At 43.9% G+C, this 26,243-nt stretch overlaps 1 protein-coding gene across 1 annotated transcript; it reads left to right on the plus strand.

Moving 5' to 3' along the window:
* The first annotated feature begins 3,210 nt into the window (after positions 1 to 3,210).
* SCTR (secretin receptor) lies at positions 3,211 to 23,205 on the plus strand. Its single transcript, XM_036386799.2, has 13 exons — positions 3,211 to 3,321; positions 6,800 to 6,926; positions 11,122 to 11,232; positions 15,141 to 15,244; positions 15,538 to 15,635; positions 16,619 to 16,751; positions 17,582 to 17,735; positions 17,825 to 17,885; positions 18,423 to 18,492; positions 21,130 to 21,221; positions 21,320 to 21,458; positions 21,641 to 21,682; positions 22,698 to 23,205. The coding sequence occupies exons 1-13, from the start codon at positions 3,280 to 3,282 to the stop codon at positions 22,872 to 22,874; spliced, it is 1,350 nt and encodes a 449-aa protein (XP_036242692.1). The 5' UTR covers positions 3,211 to 3,279; the 3' UTR covers positions 22,875 to 23,205.
* The last annotated feature ends 3,038 nt before the right edge of the window (positions 23,206 to 26,243 follow it).

Genomic DNA, 26,243 nt, shown 5'->3' on the forward strand with positions numbered 1-26,243 from the left:
AGAGAAAGCAAAGAAAACAAAGTTTTCTTCCTTTTTTTTTCCCTTTTCCCTTCAGACAGGTGATCTGGATTAAGAACAAAATAATTTATCTTCAGTTTTTCTAACACAGGGGTAAAATGTGTCCAAAAGTAGTGCATTCATTTTGGATAAAAACGGAAGCAAGAAAAGCTTCAGATCATAAAATTCAGATCCCAGAACACAGTTCCCATACTTAGTAAGATGTAATTTCTTATGGTTAGAAAAAACTATTCCTATACTCTTGACATGATATCTTAAATATAGGCTTAATATAGAAAGCCAGAATTGTTTCCACAATGAGTTTTTTTTCTTTCATATTCTAAGAATAAAAGTGTTCACTTTCAGTTTTTCTAACATAGAAGTAAAATAGAGCATATTTCTCCTCACAATTCACATGTACACCAGTCTGTTTGGACAGTGATAGCTGAGTGCAAACCAAACCATGTCTGCTTCCACATCAGAGGGTCTAAACATGATGTGCCTCTGGAGAAGCACTCTGTAAAGTCTCCTGGGAAGCAGCAAATGAGTGGGAAAGGTAGGTGAAAAGAGTGGGTTATCAGCCAACAAACCTTCAGATTTCCTTGGGAAGGCTGATATAAATAAAGAATGTTAACCAGGGTTTAGATAGGTGATTCTTGCCTCACTTTCATCTCTGTATTCCAAATGTCAGATGAAAAGTGTGTATGGCCTGATTGCAAGCTGTAGTAAAGTCATTGCAAACAATTCAATTATTTAGCAAAGGGAGGAGAAAATTTAGTTGTTTCAAGCACTAATGGAATTTTAAAGTATTAATAAATAAATATTTACAATCGAAGTTGGTAAGTGTTTGATAAGTAAACAATCCTACAATTAGAATAGCACAAAGCAATTTATTTTATTTACTCCTAAAGTTAAAGTGAAAAGTCTTTTGAAATTGTGTGAACAAATTCAGATGTTTCTTTCCTGGTTCAGATATCAGACTTGAAAAAATTCCAGCTGTGACAAATTTACGAGAGGTATACATAGTAGGTATAAAAGCAAATGCACACAGCTACTGCTTAATTAAACAAACATCTCATTTGGGGTTCTGTGAAATCTTGGTAATAATTCTTTGTAGTCTGCTGCTGCTGTTAGGTTTCCCAGCTCTCCCCGTCTGTCCCACTGGGCTGACATTTGCTATGAGTCAAGCAATGGTTTGCACAGGTGAGAATCTCCCAGGTTTTATTTTGCATCCATCTTCTTTCAAACACTCAGCCTGCATGTGAATAAAGTGGGAGGATCACAAAATATTAATTCACACTGTTGGTGTTTAAATCCAACATTGGCTCTCCAGACTCCTGGGCCTATTTTGGAAAAAGTGCCACACTCCAAAGTACATTCAGAAGCAAAGCTCTCTCAATTACATAAATGCAAGAAAGAGTGCTGGCTTTCAGGGGAAGATGCTTCAATATGAATGGAATAATAAAATATTCCTTCAGCCAAAGGACGAGAGAGAAGGACTTGGCGCCCCAGCGAGATGATGCAGCATTGTCAGTGTGGTTTCTTCAGACTATACAGCAACCATTGTCTGTCTGCCTCTCAGACCCCCTCTCAACAGTTTGCTTAACCCTTTGATATTTTCAACCACACTCTGGGGAAGCAGATGTCTTCGAGAAATGAAAATCACTACAAGTTAAGTGTGGACTGGGGGAAGGAAAACTGAAGCATTTGCCATTTGTGGGGGAAAGGATGCTGTGTGAGTGTGGTGGATGAGTGAGACAGAGCCAGTGTGGGTTTCAGCAAATGCTGCTGCTTGCCTGACTGCTGCTCTGGGACTGTGGGGAGAGATGAGGGTGGTGTGCAGGGAAAGAGGGAGCATTGCAACTCATTGATCTTCATGACCACATATAGAGATGAGCTGGAGTCAGGATGGGCATGGAAAGGGCAGCACTTGCTAGGCAGCCCGAATTCCTTCATTTTTTGTGCTGCTCAGTGGATAACTTGTTTAATCCAATGGCAGGATTTTCAGTGCACAGGCAATTAGCCATATATTTTTCCTAGTCATTGACTTTACTGGTAAACCTGGATCACGTCTGTGTTCTGGGCAGCACTTCATTAAATTTGACCTGTCTGGTGATGGGAAATTGGAATAGGTGGTAAAAGATGTTTTGAGACAAGCTGAGGACTGCCGTGCTTTCAGAAAGAGCCCTGGTACACAGTGCAAACTTTGGCTCTCTTTTGAAGCTGTATTCAGTATTGTGCTAGAAGTGAATGTGACCCGCAAGGGTTTGGAGTGCCTGCCTTGGCAGCTGGGAGCTCACACCCAGCTAAGCACACAGCCCCTTCACAATAGTTTTGCCACAGAAACAAAACCAGGAACAACAAAGAGTGCTCTGCTGACAGGTGAGGCGACTGCCAAGGAACTATCTTTGGAAAACCCAGGATGTCTGAATCTACATCCCAGCAACAAGGTACCAGTGGGACCCAAATGCAATGACACCTTGTAGCCTATAGCATTTGGATGAAATGCAGACTGGCTGTTTCTTCAGATGCTGATAAGAGGATGAAATCTAGGGAATATTTGGAGTCCTCTCTAGAAGGGAAGAGCAGATTCCCTGTTTATCCTAGACTAGAAGTTGTCTTTGGCTCTGGCAGCTGTGCTCAGCTGGGCTTGGTGGGACATGCAGGCAGCTGGCTCACCTGCAGCAGGGTCTGCCAGCTTCCTGATTTCTGCCTCTCAGGGATGTGTGCTCCCTGTGGGAAGCATCTGCAGAGCTATCGAGAGCAGAAGCAGTGCAGGCAGCCTGAAACACATTCCTCCAACTCGGTTTCTCAGCAGAGAACTTATTCCAGAGCTGTACTTCCCCTTGTCTGTTTGCCCCTGCCATTGTGGGGCTGACATCTTACAGGGCAGTCCTGCTTGGTCCCTTATCATGGGAGCATGAGGAACGATCATTGCCCAGCAACACCCATCGATAACAGTGAATAATAGCCAGGAAGGGAGGCAGACAGCAGTAGGAACATGCTCAAGAGAAGTGCTGTAATTCTTGGGACAGGGCGCTTCTGCAGAGGAGGAGGAGAGTTGCAGGGTGGACAGGAGGGGGGGTCCAGTCACTGCTGATGCTCTCTAGAGCTCAGCAGCTGGAAAGAAACATTGGCTAAGGATGGTCAAAGCTGGGAAGGGAAAAAGGCAAGGAGGGAAAAGGATGAAGTGAAAAGAGCTAGGAGCCACGCTGGAGAGCATACAAACAGCATGCTGACTTCTGATGCATGAGGCATGAAGGAAACAGACTGTGATTGACTATGTGGACCATCTGGGTGATCTTCTGGATTTCAACTGTCCCGGTAGGTGCCCAGATGTATTTATTCCCGTTTGCATGGAATCACTGTTATCTGAGTAATGCTGAGCACCTCTATTTCATGAAGTTGTGGTGTCTCTGTTTAAAAAGATCTGTGTAGAACCTGGGATTTTTTAATTTCTTCTTGCTTTTGCTGCTTCCTGCACTAACTGACAGTGGCTAGATGACTAGATGCTGGACGCCTCAGTTTCCCCACCTTTATAAAGACAGAAGTGTTACTAGCACACTTTGACAAACACAGCAGGTGCTGCGTTGAAGGAGAAAAGATTTAACTCCATTCAGAGAAGCTTTACTGATTTACATCAGCAATCAATACCTTAAGGGGCAATGCCCACATCTAGCAGTGCCTCCCTGGACTCAGATTGAAGGAATGTGAAGCGATGTTTATATACCACAAAGTTTGTCTTCTTTTTTTCACCTTTATCACTTTACTGAGATTTATGTGGCAGATTGTCACTGCTGAGCTACAGGTGCTTGGATCAGTCAGAAAGGAGAGTGAATCTGGGCTGTGATCTCCAGGTGCAGCTCAGGTTATTCAGATTTTGAATGCATATAAAACAAGGGGTGAAATATGTCTACCTTGGGTGTGAGAAGTTAGGATAGGATCAAATCACTGTTTCATTGCAACAAATGGAAAAATCAATTTATTTGTCCCAGTAGGGAATTTGGCTCCAACTGTGAGAAAACCTGAGCTCTGCCTAGACATTTTAATTGCAGAGTGGATGCAATCTTCAAACCTTTTGCCTTTTGATCATCTTCTGCAATAAAAATTGTGACTGTGATGATTTTCTTGTAATTTTGGTTTCTTGTTCTTAGTACTACCTAAAGGACTTTGTAAATAGATGTCATTGCTCAGGGTGTCCCAAACAGCACCTATTTCTATTGGTTCTTCTAATGATTGAAAATACCTGTTTTGATTTTGCCAGGCATCTTTTGCTCCTTAAATCCTTAAATGCTTATTATACCAAATCCACTTATTTTAAAATGAAATGGCTGTGAATTCTGGATAATGTTTAGATTCACTCATTTCACACTTTAAAAACTGTGTTAGCTGTTGCTGTCAATGTTGCAGAATTTTGCCTGTTCTAGAGATCTATTAATCACAGTTATCTCTGTTTGGAATGGGATTGGTATCTGTCTTTTAACAAAATATGAAGAGGGTTTTCTCTCTGTCCTGGTTTCAGTTGGGAGAGAGTTAATGATCCTTTTAGTAGCTGGTGAAGTGTCAAGGAGATCACAACTGTTTCAGGGAACTGTTTAGGAAGAGACATAGAAACGGCACGTAGAGGAGCCCCTTTTCCTCCTCGCTCTCCAGCAGTGGGGGCAGGCTGTTTGCTCCCACTTGTGGATGGTAAACACGAGTGAGACTGAGCACAGCTGCTGGCAGAGTGGGGTTATCCGGCCGCGCCATGGGAAGCGGCTTTCGCATCGCTCCGCAAACATCCGAGCGCGCGCACCCAGCCTGCCCCCTCGGATGCCTGTGTTGGCACACACTGGCTCAGGGACAGGGCTGGTGGAAAACAAGGTCTTTAAACCCACGCCTGGAAGCTCTCTGCTTTTCCTGGGCTTAAAATCCTGTTAGTTGCACATCTATTCCCAGGAATGGTATCCAGCTGATTAGAAGGATAGGGTGGACATCACTTTGTGGGGTAAAACAGTAATTGTAAGGCACTGCCTATGCTGTACTCCTGCTTGACAACACATTTAGTGTAAGAAAGTAATGCTGTATCGGATCATCAGGGTGATCTTCACAACTGTGTGTGCTAAAAGTGTGTGGCCTCACTCTAGCTGTAATGAAATAACACAGAATTTAAATTTTTGTAAAACAAAAACTTTCTTAGGACCCACATTTCTTAAAGAAAAACAGTGCCCACACAATGTAAAGGCTTTTTTAAGATGGAGTATTCCCCTGTTTCTGAGATCATTGTTAACATGTTTCCTTGCATTTATTTTTGCATATGTTCAGTATCATCTTAGCAACCCAGACTGGTTCTGTTGGCCACTTCAAATGCTCAGCATTCAAATCCTGGCATCAGAAGAGGGTTTCTCTCATATAAAGTCTTTGCATGTGTGATTCCAGAAAATTTATTACATTGTGCAAAACCAGGTGATTTCTAGTTCATTTATTTCATGACACACAAAGACAAGGGAGGAGGATACTGAAGTTAAACACAAGTTTACACACCAGACCAATTAGGTGAGGTATGATAACACTGCTGAAAAGATCAAACTTTGTTCAGAAATACAATACTCAAAAAATTTCCAACCAATATAGTGGGAATATTGTCTCTAATGTCTGGTAGCTAAAATTTAATTGTAGAAAAGTAATAGCTCTCATTACAAGGTTTTCAGGGATTGTTCTTTCTCCAAAATCTAATCTGAAAGTGATCAGCAATACTACAAGATTTATTAGGTTGAGCAGTAATGTTATGCTGCAGGGTTAACTTTCTTGAACAAAGAACATATAAACAAAGTCTATCTGATAATTTTCAACTAATAGAGCCTGATGACTGGCTTCTAATCTCTTCATGATGCATGTACATACATATGCCTTTATGTATATGTACATAAAAGTTCCACAGTGAGAATTTATAGAGATTTTGGGTTTATCCATTAGACAGAATTTATCTAATTCATTATAATGGGCATCCACTTACATTCAGGTTTCTTGTGTAAAAAGAATAGACACTGGTAAAAATACTTTTTTTCTGAACAACATAACTGTTAAGACGTTGTCCTGCAAATAATTTTGTAATGATTTTCAATATTTGTCATTTTAATGGTCTGTAGCTGTTCGGTTTTTTCACTGTTTTTGGTCCAGCTGTATTAAACATAAACACACATTTAATTGCTATATCAGGATTGAGTGAATATTAACATTCCCACATGGTTTTATGAGAAAGGAGGCTGGGAATATATGAAAATGACCTTAGGACAAATTGCCATCTAGGTTCTCATGAAAATCTGGGTGAGATTCTGCTTTCAGGTGGGCTCCTGCAGCTACCAGATGGTAGCAGGGAAACAGGCTTGGGTGGTCTGCCACCAGTGGGCATATTTGGATCACTTGTGCCCAGGAAAATGACCTGCCAGGTGTATGGTTTAACACAGCCATGGGTGAGTGATTAATTCTCTGTTACTCTAGGAGACTCCAGCAGTGTCCTGGATGTTTCTGCAGTCTTTTGGAAGAGCATCCTGTTCATGTACTTAATTTAGCAGAATAACACATTTTTCTCAATGTCAGTAATGTCAGCAAAAGGGAGAAGACATAAACGCAGTCTGTGTTCGCCTGCTGCTACTACAAAAATGCAGACTAAACTGGGAAAATTGTCTGTGTTTCAAGGAAATATTGCTCACAATCAAGTTATAAATTTGCATGGGGAATATGAGCATAAAAAGGATAGATTCTGTTGAGATTTTATAAGTTTTAAGAGGAAAAGTGATTCCACTGCTTTTAAAATTCGTAGATCAAAGCTATTCCACCTGTCTGTGACCTTCTGAGTGTCCTGAAAAGGGAGGAAGAAAAGTGTGTGGAGACTCTTTCCCTGGAGGCAAGGAACAGAACGACTGAAAATGATCTGCTCCTGAGCTCAGGTAAAGGCTGAACAAATGCACACGATAAAACCTGCTATCACACGAACTGGGGGCCTCAAACTCAGATACCCTGGCATCCCTTCCCATAGGAGGTATGCACTTAGAATACATCTCTCCTTTAAGAGCAGAAAAACAGGTAAGATCTGTTACAAGGCTTTGAGAGTGGGATTTTGACCTTACTGTGACAGGAAGAATTGTGGGAACTTTCTAACCCAGTTGCTTGACTGCAATCCTCACAACTAGGGAACACACCAGCAACAAAATCTTGCAAATTGCAATCATGTCTTCTTGGAAAAGGATAATTTAAAAAGTCACCCTGGCAACTGCAAATTTACTTAACTATATTTACCTTAAAAATCAATGAAGACCAGCAGCCAACATTTCAATCACGTGGCTTGAAGGTCTTCATTGCTTCCTCCTTGTTCCAAGTTACTGTCACCTAACAGAGTTCTTGAATTTCAGTGAGGATTTATCATCATACAAAGGAGCTTTTTGGCCTGGGAAAGTTGTGGTACTGAGTCCTCATCATGTAGACAGCTTTGCTTTCACAGCTGAGCAACAGGGGTCATGTGCAAGAGATTATTAAACCTTGCCTGTGAACTGCATGTTATTTCCCCCAGGCAGCTGCTGGGTCAGCATCTCAGAGAGAACACTGGGTGTAGGCAACACAAGTGACTATTTTTAGTGTGTGACCAGCCATCATCACTGAGGATGGGGTTGTGTCACTCACAGAATCCTGCAGACTGAACTGATTCTGGGTGACTTTTGTGCACTGTAACATGGGCAAGGTTCTTACCCAGCATGAGAAGGGAAGGAGCTCCCATAGATGTGCTGTGTGCAGGCTATCCTGCCCACAGATAGGCTGCCACGTGGAGCTAGAGTTACTTAAGGTGTTTTCTTAGTTTCAAAGCCTTCCTCTCTAACAGAGAGTGTTGGAGACACAGAACAATTTCACTATGACCTGGCCCAAGGACAGAACTCAAGAGGGAAGGTCCATTGCCTGGTTTCTTAGGATGCCTTGCATTTTTCTCTGTTACTGTTTTATCCCTGTCCCTTGCAGACTGATGGGTGTGAGCACAGCTTCAGGGCAGTACAGCCACATGGCAGTGATAGGATACCTTATGGCAGACATCCAGGTACTCCACAAGGCAGATCTGCATGTAAGAACTAATAAATCAGTATAGTTTGTTTCCTTCAGTGAAGAGCAGGTTGGTTTGTCAGACTATTTCTTTTTCTGCTTTGATCCTGTGATATGGCTCTAACGTTCAGCTCTGTGTTTCCTTGGCACCAGAGCTCCACAGCAGATGCAGACAAGTAAAACTCCACAGGACCATGCTAGTGTGTACCTGCAGTAGCATTAGCAGGCAGTACCATTTTACAGATGGTCTTGCTTTATCTCAGTCAAATAGTAGCTTCTCAGCAGAGACTTAATCCAATTTTAAACTGGATCCACACCTTAAAATTCACCCAAGGCCTTTCATTATTGGAATTTTTAAATGGGGTAATTCTACCTAAAATTCTACCAAACTCTAAGAGAGGTTTGTTACCTTGGTAAATTAGGGAGTAATGCTTCTATTCTGGGAAATAACACACCTGAAAATACCTCCAGCCTTTAAGGTATCTGCATGCCTGTAGTCCCTGTGGAGAAAACCCCATACAAGGATTTCAGTTTGAAGAAGAGAGAAACAAAGCTGAGGAATTCAGTGCAGACCCTTGGTGGGTCATGCAGGGAGGAATAAAGGTGGCTTTGCAGGGTGTGGGGCACCTTCCACACCTCATCCTTCCTGCACCTGCCCCAGAAGCTTTGACTGGCACAGGCAGGAAAATGGACAAAGCAGGGGACAAGCTCCCACCATGCCATCTCTGCTGCAGTGCTCACTTCTCTATGAAGATGGCATAAACAAAGGAATTCATTGCTGGGGAATCAGGCACCAAGTACCTGAGCAGTGAGTGTTTCTTATCCTCCAGCAGTAAAAGGGAAAAGGGACTCTGCCCTTATGGTAACATTAGCTTGGGAAAGGGAGCAGTGTAATATTAACATAACCCAAGTCACAGTTATGGTCTTTTTAGGGCATGAGTGAGGACAAGGAAGTTCTCTTAGGAGCAAGGAGCAGGGCAGAGAAGCTACTGGAGACCTGGAACCCCTGATCATGTATTGCTGCCAGGAGAAAGCTCTGAGTGCTGCTTGAGGGAGATCCCAAAGAGCACAGGGCTCTGTAAGGGAGATGTTGCTGTGCTTTGTCTCCACCCTGAGGCTCTTTATCTAGCCAGGGGTGGGAGACTCCAGCATTTATCCATGAGGAGTGGCAAGAAGCCCACCTACAGGAGGAGTAGCTCAGCTGGTTTTTGTTTTCTCTTCCTGGATGGAAACCACCCAACATCATAATTTTGCCAGGATTTTCTATACATTGGGTCTGATTTTCATGATTTTTATGCCCGTGGTGTTGACATGAAGGTTCGATAAACCAAACAATGCAGCATGTTAAGTCATAAATATCACCCAAGGTGAAGCTTTGCTTGCCTTTAAACTTTTGCTTTGAAGTAAATCCTTTCCAAGACTTAAAAACATTGGCACAGGGAGGACACCAGGGCTGAGGTGCTGCCCTGGCTGTGAACAGCTCTGTATTTTCAGGGACTTGGACTGTCGCACAGAAGGAAATCAATACATTTCTAGAAATGTAAATATTTTTGTCAGGCTAATGGAGGCTGGCCTTATAAAGCATGAAGTGTTTGAGGAGAGTGCTTGGTCAGCACTTCCTCCCCTCAGCTTTCAGGGAGCATGCAGGGCAGACGGCACATGTCTGGATACAGCAGGCACAGAGTAGTCCTGACATGCCCCAGTGGCCTTTTCCCCCCTGTTTTGTTGCAGAAACCTCAAAGCAGGCTGTGCTAAAACCATTGACAGGGAGTGGAGGCAAAAGGGAATGAATCTGAATGATTTCAGCCTGTACCTGGGGAAGAGCAAAATAAGAAATGGTAGGATTGCAGTTTCCCTTTGGTACAAAGAGATCAAATGTAGGTCTTCTCCACTAACACTCTGCATCTCAGGCCAAAATTAATCCATGCCAGCATCCAGCACCAGAGCAAGATGTCTAAGTAGAAATCACCATCATACTCTGCTCCACTGGCCACCAGATGAGCTCCCTGATGCATCTCTACCAGCCCTGCCAGAAGGCAATGCAGTCAAGCTGAGGGTGCAGCTGGAAAAGTCTCCCTCCCTCCCTGACTGTGAGAAGGGACCATGACAAGCTCATCCTTAAAATAAGCACCAAACTGAAATGGGGTGAGTCTGGGCAGCCAAGCTCAGTGAGTGGTCTGATAGCATTGTTCACTTCACTGCAGCCTGAGCACAGTGAAAGAGGGAAGTATTTATGGTAATAAAAGGAAGACATTGATGCTATTCCTCTCTATCCTTTCCCCGGTATGATGAGACTAGTTCAACTGGTTAAAACATAGTGCTCTATAGTGCTAATAATGCCTAGGTTGTGGGTGTGATCCCCAAAGGGGCCATTCACTAAAGAGTTGTACTCTCTTTGTGGGTCCCTTGCAACTCAGAATAGTCTGTGATTTAAGTGATCTGTGGTTTAAGCATCATTCTGAAGCTTTTTAAATTCCTAGTCACAGAATCACAGAATGGGTGAGGTTGGAAAAGACCTATGGATCATCTGGTCAAACCTCCCTGCTCAAGCAGGGTCATCCAGTTGCATTTTTTCATATTTACAAAAATATTATGTAAGGAAAACATTAGAATGACTCAAAGTGAAAGCTTTAGAAAGACTGAAAATAAGTTTAAAAATTCCCATCTGATTTCTTTCATCTTTCCAGGGCCACTCAGTAGTTACCAGCAAACAGTTAGGTAGCAAAAGACCTGATGTGAAGTTCAGAATGACTCTAATTGCTATTTGTGTGTCTAGTAGAGACCAGTGGGATCAATGACGAGACTGGGACCAGTCTGGGAGCTTGCTGGGGCTGGTTTGAAGCAATGAGGACCTGCTCTGTCCTATCCAGGTCTCAGCAGGACATGGTCTGTCTCATCCAGCTTGCTTTTCGGAGCACTGAGCATCTTTGTTCCTGTAGCTGCCTTGGTCCATGGGAGATGCTTGGAGATGTCTCCCAGTGTTTCATTGCTGGAAGAAGTTTAATGGTGTTATGTCCCTGGGAGATGCTCTATGGTATTCCCTTGTTGTCCCCCCAGGCAGATGTGCTGGAATGTGGGACAACATGAGCTGCTGGCCTTCATCCACTGTGGGACAGACTGTCAATGCTCACTGCCCTGAATTCTTTCAGATGCTGACTGGGAAAAAAGGTAATGCTAAAATAATGCTTTTCTCACCCAGATGTTTTTTTATTAAACACTTATTTATTAAACACTTTATTTTTTATTTCTTTACAAAGATGCCACACTCAGGTCTGAACTTGAAATGAATATTTTTCCCTCCTGCTTTTGAAGAACAATAGTTACTTAGCAGGTCTGTTTCCCCCTCTAAGGTGAACATGAAAAAGCTTGGAATAAAAGTAGCAAGATCTTTTATCTGTTTCCCCCTCTAAGGTGAACATGAAAAAGCCTGGAATTAAAGTAGCAAGATCTTTTAAGTGTTTGTGTTTTCTAGACAGATAGAAAAAAGTGCAGGAATTAAATGCCATCCTGAAAAGCAGGTTTTTAGCATGGTTTCTCAAGGAAAAGTGTTTTCTCCACTCAACTTTTTTGTATTCCTGTCTTTCCCTTTTAATAACTCCTAGAGCCAGTGGCTGGCCCCAGAGAAGCTTGATGGGGACAAAACTTCACACAGCATTAGGTTCACATGAGTTTTGGCAAAACATCCAGCTAGGCAGGCAGAAAAGATCCCTTTTTTTGCTTTCATTAAGAGGAAATCTGCTCTGGAGATTTCTCTCTTGCCTGTGACAGGATCCATACAAGCGACACAATCTCATGGAAATTCAGGTTTCATGGCTCACCAAACAATTCACTCAAACAGAGGTGAGCTCAAGCAATGTTTTTTGTCCTTTTTTTCTGGGATATCTAAGCTAGAAATGAAGTGAATTTTACTCCCAGTAGACTACAGTAATCATGAGCTATTAAGTAAGCCTGCTTTCTGTTCATTTCTGCTTTTCAGTAATGCCGAAGAAATGTGTTTATGTTTCTCTTTCAGGAGTTAATGATTCAAATGAGAAGGGGGTTTTGCATTCTTCAGTTATAGGGCACAGATTAATGAGGTCCAGTACTTACAGAAAAGCAGACAGATTCATTTTATGAAGGGAGGAACAGGAGACAAAGTATTAGATTGTCTAATAAAGATTACATAACTCAAAGGAGAAGCACTTAGTGCTCTTTAAATGAAATCAGACATGAGCCACTCAGATTAAAATAAAAACCTTGCTACTTTCTGTACACACGAACATTATCTGCCCTTTGAGCCCTTTAAGCTGGTTTAAAGCCAAAGGATAAACTACACAAAGGCTTAGATCGCTGAGGAAACCATCCGTCTGGCATCTACTTCAGCAGAGTGATCCCGGCCCTCAAATGTAGGAACTGAAATCCCTGCTGGTCCAGCCACTAGAGGGAACTGCTCCCTGCCTCTGGCCTCCTCACCGGGGAAGAAAGCAGGAATTTGTACATCCAAAGGTCATAATTACATCTCAGATGTTCACTCCCTGATCTTGGAGATAGTCAGCTTAAACTTTAGTTGCCCTCTTTATCGAGAAGCTGATAAATAGTAATCAGAGTGACAGTGTTCAAAACAGAGCCCCAAGACCTGGTCCATCATCGTTAGCATCTTATTTCAGTCTCTGCATCTGGCATTTTGGGTCAAAGTCAGCAATAGTTTAACCTCATTCTCATGGCCACCTTCTTCTTTGGTTTTATACTGTGGTTGGCTTGTGACTCCAGAGTTTGTTTACTGCTACAGTCATTGCCCTGTTTGAAACAGTTTTGAAAAAGAAAAACAAAGATCTGCTCGCTTCAAAAGAAAAGAAAAGGTTTTCTCTCCTCACCACTTACAAAGCAGATGAGCAGCCACAAATGCCAAAGGCCCATATGTTAAGCCTTGTGGATGGCGCTGAGCTCTGTCCCAAACCCTGGTCTCTGTGCCCACTTCTAGACTTGGATTTGCAGCCCAGACTGTCTGGTCCCTTTCTACATAGCAGACCAAAGAAACAAAATTATCTGGAACCGAGTAACAGAACTGAGCATGGTGTCTTAGGCAAGGAATGAAGGAAGGTGTGACAATCATGATGATTCAGAGGCAAAGGCCATATCAGATAGCCTCAGTCCCACAGCCATCCCTTTAGCCAGAGTTCCTACTTGCCTAGGCAATTCCAAAGTACCAGTAAACACCAAGCCAAATCCTTAGACAGATTGCAGACACCCAGTCTGCTCTGAGTGGGGCATGCTGCAGTTTCCCCAGTGTGTGTGTATAATAACCTATAACTCAGGAGCATTGTAAAAATTTTCCTTGTGCCCATCCATATGATGTGCCTGGCACAATCTCTTGTGCAATAGCATGTGCACACCCACACAGAACTTCACCTCCTCTTGTCTGATCTGCTTTGACAGCCTCGAGCACCAAACAGTCACAGGCATGTTTACAAGCACAGTGCTTTGCTCCAAGTTAAGTAAGTGTCTCTTAATAGCTGATGCTGAAGTAGAGAATCTCCCACCACACCACCCCCTTGCTGGGTGCCAAGATAGAAGCACCTTTTGGGAGAGCTGCTTCTTTCCTGTTGTTGCTGCACTGCAGCAAAACGTAGAAAACCTGGCTCATAAAGCAAGCCTGGCCTTTTCAAAGATGCAAAGTTGGAACAAGGTGTTCAAAACAGCATCAGAATAATAGTCTGATAAGGACACACCCAGAGCTCTTTCCACTCAGGGTTCTAAGCCTGTTTGCTGTGCCTTGCAGGTTTACAGAGGTGAGTTCAAATCAAGTGCAGACATGCTGTCAGGTCACCAGCATTAGCCCAGAGGTAGCAGGAGCCCTGATTCTGTCCTGACAATTCCAGCAGGGCTCCAAAGAGGATAAACCATTGCCAAACACTGCTGGATATGCATCTCCCTCAGTTCCCTCAGCACTGCATGGGTGTTTTGCAAGAGCCAGACACCCTAAAGTCCTCATGGCTAAATGTGTGGGAAAAAAATGGACTTTTATGGTGCCCTCTGGAAAGGCTTGTACTAAGAAGGACTGCTGGTTTCACATCTCCTTTAAATACCTGCTAGCATTGCCATCACAAAGCCAGGATTTCACTCCATGTTTCTGAAGTATGATTCTTACCAGGCAGATCAATGTGATTAGGACAGTGGAAAGTTGTTTTACTTCTTTGTAAAAGTTTCTCTTCAGCACATAACATGCCTACTAGGGCCACTTTCTTCCAATGACATTGTAAGTGGTGTTGCTCAGGACTTCACACTTCCACTTTAGAGCCAAACTTAATGTGGACAAGTTCAAAACTATCCTGTTAAGCCATGTGCAGCTTGCTGGGCATTCATCTCACTCATAATTAGGAGTCTAAAAGTCAGACATCCCAGCAGAAAAGGGTCAGACAAACTGCGCTTTGTGGATACCAGTATGAAAAATGAGTTGAATTCTGCAAATGTCTATTTTTCTCTGAAGACAGCTCCAAGGGACACAGTTGGACTCCAGTACTCAGCTTTCCAGAAGCTGAGTTTAAGAGGGGAATTTCTTCCTAACCTTTAATTTGCAAGCAAACAAGGAAATCAACTGTGTAAAATAATGCCCAGTGTAGGGAAAAGACTTTTAGTATTTATTTAAATCTTACTGAAAATCTGTGACCATCTACAGTTTTGTGTTCTATTTGGAGCATGACAAACCACAGTAAGGAGGTGGAAGCATTCAGCAGAATATCAGGTTTGCATGGAGCTTGAATCTGTGACTGAACAAGTCATGTGTTTGCTGATCTTGGAATAGTGGCCAAGAAACACCAGATGTACTGAGCAGTATTATTTATGTTGCAATTTATAAAAACACATCCATCACAATCATCCCTGAGTGGGCAAACAATATTATGACCCACACAAGTACACTGGGCAAGTATCAACAGAATCAGCTCAGCTGCATTTTGCCTCCAGCTATGCAGAGAGCACTGCCTGGGGCAACACACTCTCCTGGCTCTTGAGGCAACCCTACATGGTGACTGAGGACAACAAAGATAAAACTAGAAATGGTCATAACCCATTCTGTGTTTTTTATTGTTACCACACAGGTTTTGTGTACCGAAACTGTACAAGTGAGGGCTGGTCAGAGCCGTACCCGAGACCTGACATTGCTTGTGGCTACAATGTCAACGACACCACCAACGAGGCCAGAGTGAGTCTGAGTGCCGTGAGCACAGATCTGCTGCTCTGGGGCCCTGGGGAGAAACACTTTTAGGAGATACTGATTGATGTTGTGATTTAACACAGGTGGGGTTATTGCTATTGGTGGTTTTCAGCATGAATACTTCCTGCAAATGATTGGAAGTGGTTGCTCAAGGTGAAATTTCAGTAGCTGATTTTACAAGAAAATATATTCATTAAGAAGGAGGAAGGATCCTTCATTTGTTATGGGCTGATGTCTACCAGGCAGGCAAGGTAAAGATGTGATTATATGTTCCCCTGCAGCGTTCCTATTTCATGACCCTGAAGACCATGTACACCATCGGATATTGCACCTCCCTTGTGACGTTGATGATAGCTTTGGTGGTCCTGGCCTCCTTTAGGTGAGGAGACCCATCTCTGGTTTGTGCTTGGTTGGGACTTCTGGTCATCTCAGCTGACAAAATCCTTCTATTGACTTCCTGGACAAACTAAAAATTGAAGTATATCTGAAAACCTTTACAGAAATCAGTACAAAATTTATCTCTGAACCTGGTCTCCCAGAAAATGTCAGGGCTGCTCATTATATTGTGCTCTCCTTTTCTTTCCAAATCACAGCTGGATGCATGTTGCAAATGGCATTTGCACCAACTCCCTGATGAGGTCTTCCCATGATTTCAGTGTCCCTTGGGCAGAGTGTCTTTCCCCCTGCTGCTCTTTTCCCCACTTGAGGCTGTGGCTAAAACTTTGTTCTAAGTGCCACTGCACTGATTTGCAGTAAAGTGCTTCAGGTTTCTATTAGCAATCTGACATGCAGCTTATCTTCACTCATCCCTGTAACCTGGAATTTGTACTGTGCTGCTTATTCAGTGAAATAATTTCCCTTACAGTAAATGTCAGGGCGGCACCTCTGGGCAAAGGAAACCCAACTACTTTGCAAATTTATATTCAGGCTGCACAGCCTCTGGACACAGACTATGTGAAGATTTAATACAGAAAACACTGCAGGCACAAGTGCACTGTGCTGGCAGAATAAATAAATTCATCCAGGTGTGAATAAACACCTTGGGTTCATGTTACTACAGAAAGGAGAGAGGGAGGGAGGGATGCTAGAACAAGCATATTGGCATGAAGTCACAATTTTCCTGGCAACATTCAGCTTGTTTTAGTACCCGAGTGGAGCAGATATGACTGTAGCTTTTTAAGGTCTTCTCTAGGATATCCCTCTTGGGAAATGCATTAGTCTTCCTTTCACAAACAGAACAACACTGTTCTTCATTTGTCAGTTTATCACTACTAAGGATTGAAATCTGTTGTTTACAGCCACAGGTTCCTTACATTGGTGAGGAATGTCACTTCACTGGATCTCTCTCTTCTGTTTTTGCAGAAGGCTTCGCTGCACAAGGAACTACATCCACATGCATCTCTTCACATCATTCATTTTGCGAGCCTCATCCAACTTCATCAAGGATGCAGTCTTGTTTTCCTCTGAGGACACAAATTACTGTGGGGCATACACGGTAACCCTCTGCTCACCAGCTTGCTCCACCCCTCAATTTCCCAGCAGGATCCTAGCAGGATATTTAGTGTACAGGGAAGGAAATCTCCATCCCAGCTTTATGTTCATCATGAGGAGTTATGGGAGAAGAGAGGTGTGCTCTGCCCCTTCTCTGAGAACACATTAAATATTGCTAATTTACACTGCAGTGTGAGGCCTGATAGTAAGACATGGCTTGCACTCAGACAGTCTGGGACCTCCCAAATTTTGAAATGTTTTTGCTTTTTTCTTTTTATTGGCAGCAAACTACTTTGAAAATTTGGGTGTGAGGAGGGGTGAGCAACACTGTAGATGATGGTGAATGGTTTAAACTAAAAGATAAGAATTAGGGAGAGGAACAAAAATAGGCTTGTTTTGTTTTGTTTTATTTTATCCCACTGGTTTTGCTGGGTATTTGCAGAAAAAAAAACATTTTGAAAACATTTTAGTTTGTCTTTATCAACTGCTTTTCTTGGGAAAAAGAAAAGGATTGACAATACATTCATATCCTTCTCTAAGGTGATATTTGTGTTACTGGTACTAGGAAGATAGTAATAGTGAAATTCCCCTGGGACAGTAACCTGAATCCAAGTGTCCCTGACACGTTCAGTTCTTCTAGTGAGGCAGTTGATTAATGCATTTAGGAATGCCAGCTCTGCTTTCTTGTCATGTGAACCCCTGTCTCGAGGACACCCATTTAGTCCCCTAATTGCTTTAAAATCTCTATTTGCCAAGATTAATTTACAGCTTGCTATCTCTGCTAGAAGGTAGGAACAAACCCAGGCAGGAGCTAATTATCCTCTCTTTCCTCAGGCTGGCTGTAAGCTCACCATGGTCTTCTTTCAGTATTGCATCATGTCTAACTACAGCTGGCTCCTGGTGGAAGGACTGTACCTCCACACTCTCCTGGTGATTTCCTTCTTCTCGGAAAGAAAGTTCCTCTTGTGGTTCATCGCCCTCGGATGGGGTACTGGTTCTCCCTTCAGTGAGGACAACTGGGTTTTTTCTGCCTTTGGCATGGACTTGTGAAGCAGTAACTGGTTTTTCCAATTGCAGGTGCCCCAGCGGTGTTTGTGGCTGCATGGGCGACTGCTCGGCAGCTCCATGAAAATATTGGGTAAGTGGTGTGGAGTGGGGGAAGCTGGCATGCCAGGGGGAGCATGCAGGCCCTGTGCAGGCTGTTCCATGGGATCCTGCTCATTTCTAATTGCTGGGAGCAAGTAAATCAATCAACACCCTGCTGTGGTGGGAGCCTGCATCCCAGTGTGGGTGTGAGTAGAGAGGTACAGCTGAGCAACATGAGGAAAAGCTTCCAATTCCATTTGAGCATTTTCAAGTGTAGGAGGTAGCCTTCAGGTATGAATTCAGACCATATGTTTTCAGTATCTGTATTTAACTTTCTGAACAGTTAAACTTTGTTTCTTTATCTTCTCCCTTTCAAAATTTGAACAGTGTTTGTGCTTTAAGGGAGGGACTTGTTTCTGTCCCGTGCAAGTGGGCAGTTTTCTGTCAGACACGTTGTACCACTCAGTGAGAACAGGAAATTAGTTTTGCAGAAAAGAGAATAGGGGCCTATCTAAGGTGCAAAACAGACTAAACCTGTTTGAAAAGATACCAATGTTTTGATAACTGACTGCACCTTCTATTTTTACAGGTGTTGGGACATTAACACTGATGCCAATACCTGGTGGATCATTAGAGGCCCTATAGTTGTGTCTATATTTGTAAGTCTTTTCTGAGACAACCAGATTCAAACTGTATTTTCAAATACTGTGAAGTCACAGCTCATCTACTCAACATGCTTTAGAAGTGTGTTAATGAACTGATCTTAGGCATGTGTCTGAACTGGTGTGACCCATGAGTTACTGCTTAAGCAACTTCTGCTCAGCAGGACTTAGTAACTAATGCCCCAAAGCTAAATGCACAAGAAAAGCTAGAGTGTCCTTCCAAGAAGCAAGTGCCTGAAGAAGATCAGGTTTCCACATCCTGTTGATTTCACATGAACTTGGCTGTTTTGTGGAAGCTTGTTTTGGACTGTTTCAAGGAAAGCTCCGGAGGAGAAATGAGTGGCTCTACAGTTCAGTACAATTACTTTTTGTGTCTTCTGGTCAATGCCTCTCTCAGCAAAGCCAAAACCAACTTGCTTTACATGACCATTGGCTTTTGTTTTCAGGAATGAAAACAGTTCACAGGCTGCACGCATCACATATTAGTGGGCAGCACTGAGGCACTGCTCAGAGAATTAGGGCACAGGCATTGGAAGTCAGAGTGAGCCTGCCCAGTGCAAGGCAGTAGTGATGACAAGAGCAGTTTGGTGTGTATAATACTCAGCACCTGTGTTTTGAGCATTTGCTGGTACTCTTCTTCAGAGCCTTAGGTACCAGGGGGTGGGAGCTGCTGCTTGGGATAGCTCTGCCCGATGAAGATGCTCTGAGTCAGACTGTGCTGCAATGACCTGTCTGAAACCCTCCCCCAAAAACTGGGTTTTCTCAATTTACTGACACCCCAAGGGTGTGAAACCTCAAGGGCTGGTTGAGGTTTCATCTCTGCAGTAAGAAGCATTTGGTTTGCAAAACACAAACTGCAACACTTGCACACTTCTCAGAAAGCCAGGCAGCAGAGATGGTGGGTTAACGTTCTGCTCCTATTGACCAGTGAGCAACCTGCATCCCTACAAGACAAGCAGCAGAACGCACAAGTGACTTGGGGTCATGGTATTTATTTTTCTTTATGAAACAACCCTCATGCTAGGAGACACTGAGTTATATATAAAAGCCAACGAGACCCAGGCAAGACAAAAAGCACAATCTTAGTTTATCTTTTGGCAGCCTCCACCCGCTATCACCTCCCAAGTGTCCTCAAATGCTGATCCTGCCTTGTTTAGCTACTGAGGGCAGAAGCCACCTGCGTGACTCTGCAGGTTTTCCTCAAAAGAGGCTTTACTCAAGCCCATAACCAAACCAACAGCCAGATCTTAAAAACCCAGATCTAATCTCTGTATTCCTCACAGCCTTCAGCAGTTGAAAGGGCAGAAAACCAGCACCGATAAACACCTTTGTGCTCCCAGGCTCTCGCTCATTTCTGCGCTGCCCGCGGGCAATTCCTCCGGGCAGGAATCCCAACGCTTCCCCTTCCCTTGTGGTTTTTATCAGTGAAAAGCCCTGCTCAACCTACACGGCTCTTCCCTGGCCTAATGGGTTAAAAATCCCAGCACACCCTGACCTGAACCTCCTTTGCTTCCCACCACCCCTGAAGTATTTCTTTCCTTCATGCTCCCCACCTCTAGCTCCCCCCAGCTCTACTCCTTTCCTCCTCTCTCCCCAACTTCCACGAATTTCCATCCCTCTCCAGACTCCCTCAGCGGCCACAGCTGCTCCCTTTCCATCTGGTAACTTTAAGGAACTCAGGCACTAGCTGTGTCTGTCCCATCTCCAGCAGACCCCGTTTTTTAGGGAGACCCACACCCCCGAGTGCTGCTGCCATGCCCCCAGCACGCTGGACCCACCATGAAGAGGATGCACCTCTGCAATGGTGTTTCCCGGCTCAGGGAAGGGTTAAGGGCCAGCCACAGAGCAGGGTGCTGCAGAAGGGACACAGCTCTGCAGGCTGGGCAAGCCAAGGGCAGATCAGCCCGAGGTCGCTCCCCACGGGACAGACAGACAGACAGACACGCTCAGGCGGCTCTACCTCCCCTGCAACTCCCACTCTTTGCCTGAGGGTCCAACGAGCAGAAACAGCTATTGCCTCATCTGCTCCCAAACTGAGCAGATCAGCATTTTTATCTGATATCCACCCTTCCAGAGGGGGAAAATGCAAAAGGAAGAACTCCAGTGTCGATTCTCTCCTCTCCCCACTTTTAACTACTCTGTCTCGTGATCCCAAACCACACGGAGTGTTTTTAGCAGGAACAAAGAGCACTCGTAGTCCCAGTTGGCAAGTGATAGCTCCAGTGCTGCCCCTTTGCCGGCATCCAAAGTGGGGCAGACTGTGCAGAGGCTGTCAGAACCCCACAGCCAGGTGTGACAAACCCCATGCTCCTGGTTTTCCTGCCCTTTGGTGATTTGTCTGGATAACAAGCCCTGACCATCTCCATAACTAAAGCTGCAGCAAACCAGCAGGGAAAGCAGCCAGCATCCAAGCCCAGGGTGGCCAAGCAGGCTGGAGAAGCAGGAATAGAGACTGGGATGGGAACATGGACTGAGGCAGGCCAGACCCAACCCCTCTATTCTTTCTGCTCTGTCCAAACCCCCCAAAGTGGCTCTGCTGATACCTGCCAGTTACATAAGTGGATAATGGGTTTGTTGTTTGGTGGGTTGCTTTTGTATCCTTACTTTGTTTTTGTTTTTGGTTTTTTTTTTCAGATTAATTTCATCCTCTTTGTCAACATTTTAAGAATCCTGATGAGGAAGCTCAGCTCCCCTGAAAAACGGAGCAGTGATTTCAACCAATACAAGTATGTCCCTTACATCCCTTATAAGACATTCAAGGCCACCTGAGCATTTCTTGCTCCTTCTACACCAGCTTTTCCCCTTTTTCTGTTTTCATTCTCAGGAGACTTGCAAAGTCAACACTCCTCCTCATCCCTCTCTTTGGGGTCCACTATATCATCTTTGCTTTTTTCCCTGAGGATGCAAACAGTGGCACAATGGAAATTCAGCTGTTTTTTGAATTGGCTCTTGGATCATTCCAGGTAATATCTGAGAAGCTATTATTTCTTTAAAATAAGAAAAAGAGGTAGAACATATAACTCTGCAACAGACTTGAGTTTCCAATGGCAAAGCCAAGCTGATTTCCCTTGAGATGCCTCATCCCCATTCAAAAGCTGAAACTGCAATCCTGTGACCACGGTTCTTTGGTTCTTTTATCTTTTAGGGCTTTGTTGTGGCTGTACTTTATTGTTTTCTTAATGGTGAGGTGAGTTTCGTGTGTATAACATTCTTTTTTATTGCTGAAGCATGCCTCGTTAATCAGTGGGATACATCCCCCAATGAATTACACGTTTTGTCTGAGGGTTTTCTTCCCAGCTACCTAACATCACTCTTGAAATTCCTCCTAGACCAGGCAAGCCTAGGTAATTGTATGCCAGATGCAAACTTCACCTCTCAACTACTGCAACCCTTTCATAAATCAGATAACATTATTAGCATCTGGGAACTGAGGGTGGGAGCACCATCCCTCACACAGTCACACTGACAGCCGATGGTTCTGACGTATGACACCATTATCTGCCACCCCATCCATGGCTGCTTTATTTACTCAATCCTTAGGAGGGAATTTATCAAAAGCTATACCCAGTCCAAGTTTATTAGGATTCTTATAAGGTAAAGCTTTTGGTAGAGGGATTGTTTCCATTATAGTTGCATGACAACTCCCAGGCTTCTGGGCTAGAACTTGCACTCTGAAATGCTGCTGCTGGTAGAGGTGGGGGGAAACATACAAACATACAAACCTGGAAGAAGTAGAGCTAATTGGAAGGGAAAAAAAGGAAGCCAGTGCCTAAGAAAGTCACTTTGAAATAAAGGAGGGTTTTGAAATACTCAGACTGATCTGTCAACAGGGTTCAGAAAAAAGTGGTTTTGAAAAGAAATCTGCGGGGGTTTTTTTGTTACTTTAGAGTGCCAAAATGTCCTGGTTTTATATCTAAAATTAGAATTCTGGAAAATCTAAACCAAATACTTCCTAAGGCCAGCTAGATTCTGTGAACAGTTTCACCTGCAATTAAATAGAAAGTTGTATGGCTGCAACAACAGTATCACTAGAAGTGTCAAGAAACAGGTCCTACCTTAACCCCTTAAACTGGGGTTTAAATAACTAAGCCCAAACCTTGCCAAAGGTAACCCACTCTCCTTTTCCTGTTACGCTGCTCTCTGCAGTGCAGGCCTCCAACATAAACTAGCTGAACTAAGTATTTTGTGATCTTCCTACCTAGGTTCAGCTGGAAGTTCAGAGAAAGTGGAGGCAGTGGCATTTAAGCAAGCACTGGCGACAGCACCTCAGCACTTCAGCGAGTAATGGAGGGAGTGGCTTGACCCAAGAGATGCAGATGGTGAGGTCCAGCCCAGCAGAGCACAGGAGAGGAACCCTCCAAAGGTCAAGTGTGCTGTAACTCTGTGCACCTGAGGGTACCCCCACGCTCAGATACACATGGCTGAGTCCCATGGACTGAGCTGGGAGCCCTGTGTCCATATCCAAAGCGGGACTTGGCTGTGGATCAGAGGTTCTTGGAGCACATCTCTTCGTGTATATCCTGTGCAGCACCATGGTTATTCTGCAAAGCAAAATGGGCCAAAATATTATGCTCTTCCTTGAGTTTCTGCCCACAGTAATTTGTGTTTCTTTCTGCACCTGCTGCTACCTTAAATGTGACCCTCCATTTTCCATGTGGCTCTCCAGCGTATTCCAGGCTAAGTCAGGCTGGTGGTTTTTTTTGATGTTCATTATTTTTTCTGCTGCAGAAGCTGGGAGGACATTGAATTTTATATGATGAAGGTTACATGCCAGCTTCCATGGGTTTGAAATGCAAAATTAATTATTCCCTAGAATTCATCAAGGTTCAAAGCCTCTCTGTTGTGGTGATGGATGAATGGATGATGGGCACTGAGAACATAAGGCACAGCTGAGCTCCAGTTTCCTCTCTGTATATCCATTGCTCCAGTGACAGTAGCTCAGACAGGTTTTTGCCTTTGCCTCTTTTAGCGGTGGAGACCTTGGGAACAACAGTGGTCCAATTTGGATATCTGTATTTTGAATTGGTAACAAAGCTATCACAACATATTCCAAGGGTGACCAAAAAAACTTCAGTAAAATAGCTCATCCTTATTGTGTCTGTACTTCTGAGACTTGACCAGCTTGTATTTGAAGGGAAGAAATGAAAGCTCTTGAGACATCTGAAGGTCAATTGAACTGGACAGTAGAAACTATCTGGTGAAAAACAACACCATAGTGGCGATCAAAAATCTCTTTAGAGTCTACAGTCCCTCTGTGTACTGAAATCTGCAAGGCTGTGCACTGTAACAAGCTGTCAAAAAGTATCTAAGCTATCACAGCTTTATGATCTTAAGGACATAATTAAGCAGATTTCCATGTTTTGAGTAGGGAAGGGATAAAATAATTCATCTGACAAATGAAATCAAATCTCCTACTTGATTTTGTATCCACATTTCCCTAGTTGGGGTGATTTTTGGCTGGGTTTCTTCAAGGGAAAAGATGCTTGAACTGAAAGCAAATGGTGTTTATCACTTCTCTCTCCTCCCGATCACCTCCAAGACATTGGCAAAACATGCATGGCATGTCAAATGCTGCCTGAGCAACATTCCCCAATCCCCTCTGCCAAAACTGCTCCAACGAGCTTTTAATCACACCAAATGCCTACATGGCAGGCTTCTGCCATTTTATCAGAAGACAAACATGCAGAGAAGTTCAAAGGATACATTCAAGCTTAAATTACCTGTACTGAAGCAGGTTTTTGAGCGATGTTAGCTCTCTTTGAAACTCTGAGATTCAGGAAAAAAATGGGTTTTTTTTTTCACTGGCAGTGCTGACAGTTATCCCACAGCCTCCCTGGTGCTGCAGGTGCTGCAGGCAGCAGCACACGGAGGGCAGCCAGGGGAGGAAGGGCACTCAGCAGCAGGGAGAGCTTGGTGGTTGCTCCTGCCTGCCCTGCCTGGTTGGCTTTCTTGGCTCATGCAGGTCACCCAGCAGAAGGAGAGTTGAACCTCTTTACAACGAGGAAAAAAACAACGAGATGTAAAGCTGTAAATGGCAAGTGTTTCAAGGAATTCTTTAAACTTATATTTTTGGAAATAGCAAGGTTTCAAGTTGGCTTTGTCCTTTAAAAATCAGCCAGAACAAGTGGAAGGAAGAACAAAAGCAGGATGAGTCCCATGACCAAAGGAGAAGTGAAAGCCCCTCCCTGAAGGTTGGAATTAAACATCTCACTTTTTGCTGACTCACCCAAGCCAAGCAGAGCCTCCAAACTTGTCAGGGATTCACTCTGTCCCAGTGCATTTAGCAAGTCAGATACTTCCGAAAAAATGTAACCTTAAATTTTCTCTCTGGCCTAAGAATGAGACCAAGGAGGGTGAAACAACTTGTATGTTCCCTCTCTGAGAATTAAACATTCATCCTTCAAGCCAAAGCAGCTGTTTGTTTTAAATGCAAGTGCCTCCATCCAGCATAACTGAAGAAATACAGATTCAGAGATACAATAACATGTAATTAATTAGATCTGATGCAATTATTGGCTCTTACACGAGCCAGTGTAAGAGCTCAGTCCTGCAGTGCATAGTTAGAACCAGCACAAGACTGGGAGGAGACCAGGCTTAGCATGATACCTATTTGTACAGGGGCCTGCCATATGCCTCAGAAAAAAATACTGCTGGCTTTTATATTTAAAACCCCCCAATTCTAGCATAAATTATTGTTTTACATGGCCATTTTGGTTTTATTCATCTTGCCTGAAATAACCAAGAAAAATGAATTATTCCCAGATTCTGTATAAGATGTTCACTTCAGGCATCAAGTACAAGCCTTGTTTGTATGAAGAGCTGAGTAACTCCATAAAGAACTTCTGGATGTCAGCTGGAATTTGGAGTCCTCAGCTCTTGGGGAAGAGCACGTCCACTCAGGAAGATACCAGGAGCAGGCAGCCCCTGGAGTTATGATGCTGTGACCTTGTCCTGGTTTCTGCTGGCAAGAAAACTTCTTCTGTCCTGGAAGCTGCTGCCAACCAGCACCCCAGGGGAATGGGTTCTCACCTCCCCAATCTCCTGGGCAGGCACTACAAAGGCTCCCTGCACTGCTGGGGACCTTGCTTGTTTATCTGTGCTGAAGGATGCTAGAGGAAAGAGCTGCATTGACATGTTTGTGAGCAGATGAAGAGGAGCAGGAGAGCAGATCTCAGGGAGCAATGCAAAAGCAGGAGATGAAGGCACAGAGGGTGAACACAAACTCCATACTCAGAGAGCCCACCCACTTTCCTGTCATTGCACTTGCTCCTGGGTATTCAATGTAATCTGGTGGCTTTACCAGTAAACAGGACCTGAGCACCACCTTTCACACAAGTAGTTGTCATTGTTCAGGGACACTGGTGACAGCCTCTGGCTATTCAAGCCAGATGCCCCGAGGAGCCAGTTGTCCTTCTGCCAGCCAGCAGGAGCATCAGCAGCCTGATGAATTTAAGAGGAAGTCATTAATGGATTTTCTTTCCAACTTTCCAACACTGGCAACAAGGAAGTTCCTAGCAAAACTGTCAGAAGCAAAACCCAATAGTTGTTCAGTGAATAATTACATTGTGCAATGCCTGGGGAGCTGAAATGGGCTGTTTCAGAAGGGTTGGTACCGATTCAGTGGGGTTGGGTCCAGTGAAGGTGAGAGGCCTCAGGAATTCAGGCAACACCCCTTTCAGGACACTGCCTGGGGCAGACCTTGTTTTCACCCAGAAAAGAGGCCTTTCTTGCATGTGCCAGCTGTCTTA

The sequence above is a fragment of the Molothrus ater genome, chromosome 7 (genome assembly GCF_012460135.2).
Source record: "Molothrus ater isolate BHLD 08-10-18 breed brown headed cowbird chromosome 7, BPBGC_Mater_1.1, whole genome shotgun sequence".
Lineage (NCBI taxonomy): Eukaryota > Metazoa > Chordata > Aves > Passeriformes > Icteridae > Molothrus > Molothrus ater.

Bases quoted from the DNA above. Each gene is read 5' to 3' on its own strand.
- SCTR (XM_036386799.2), top strand. From the start codon at position 3,280: ATGTGGACCATCTGGGTGATCTTCTGGATTTCAACTGTCCCG. The intron at 6,927-11,121 runs GTAAAGGCTGAA...TTGTCCCCCCAG, and splicing joins TGATCTGCTCCTGAGCTCAG to GCAGATGTGCTGGAATGTGG. The intron at 21,222-21,319 runs GTATGTCCCTTA...TTTCATTCTCAG, and splicing joins AGTGATTTCAACCAATACAA to GAGACTTGCAAAGTCAACAC.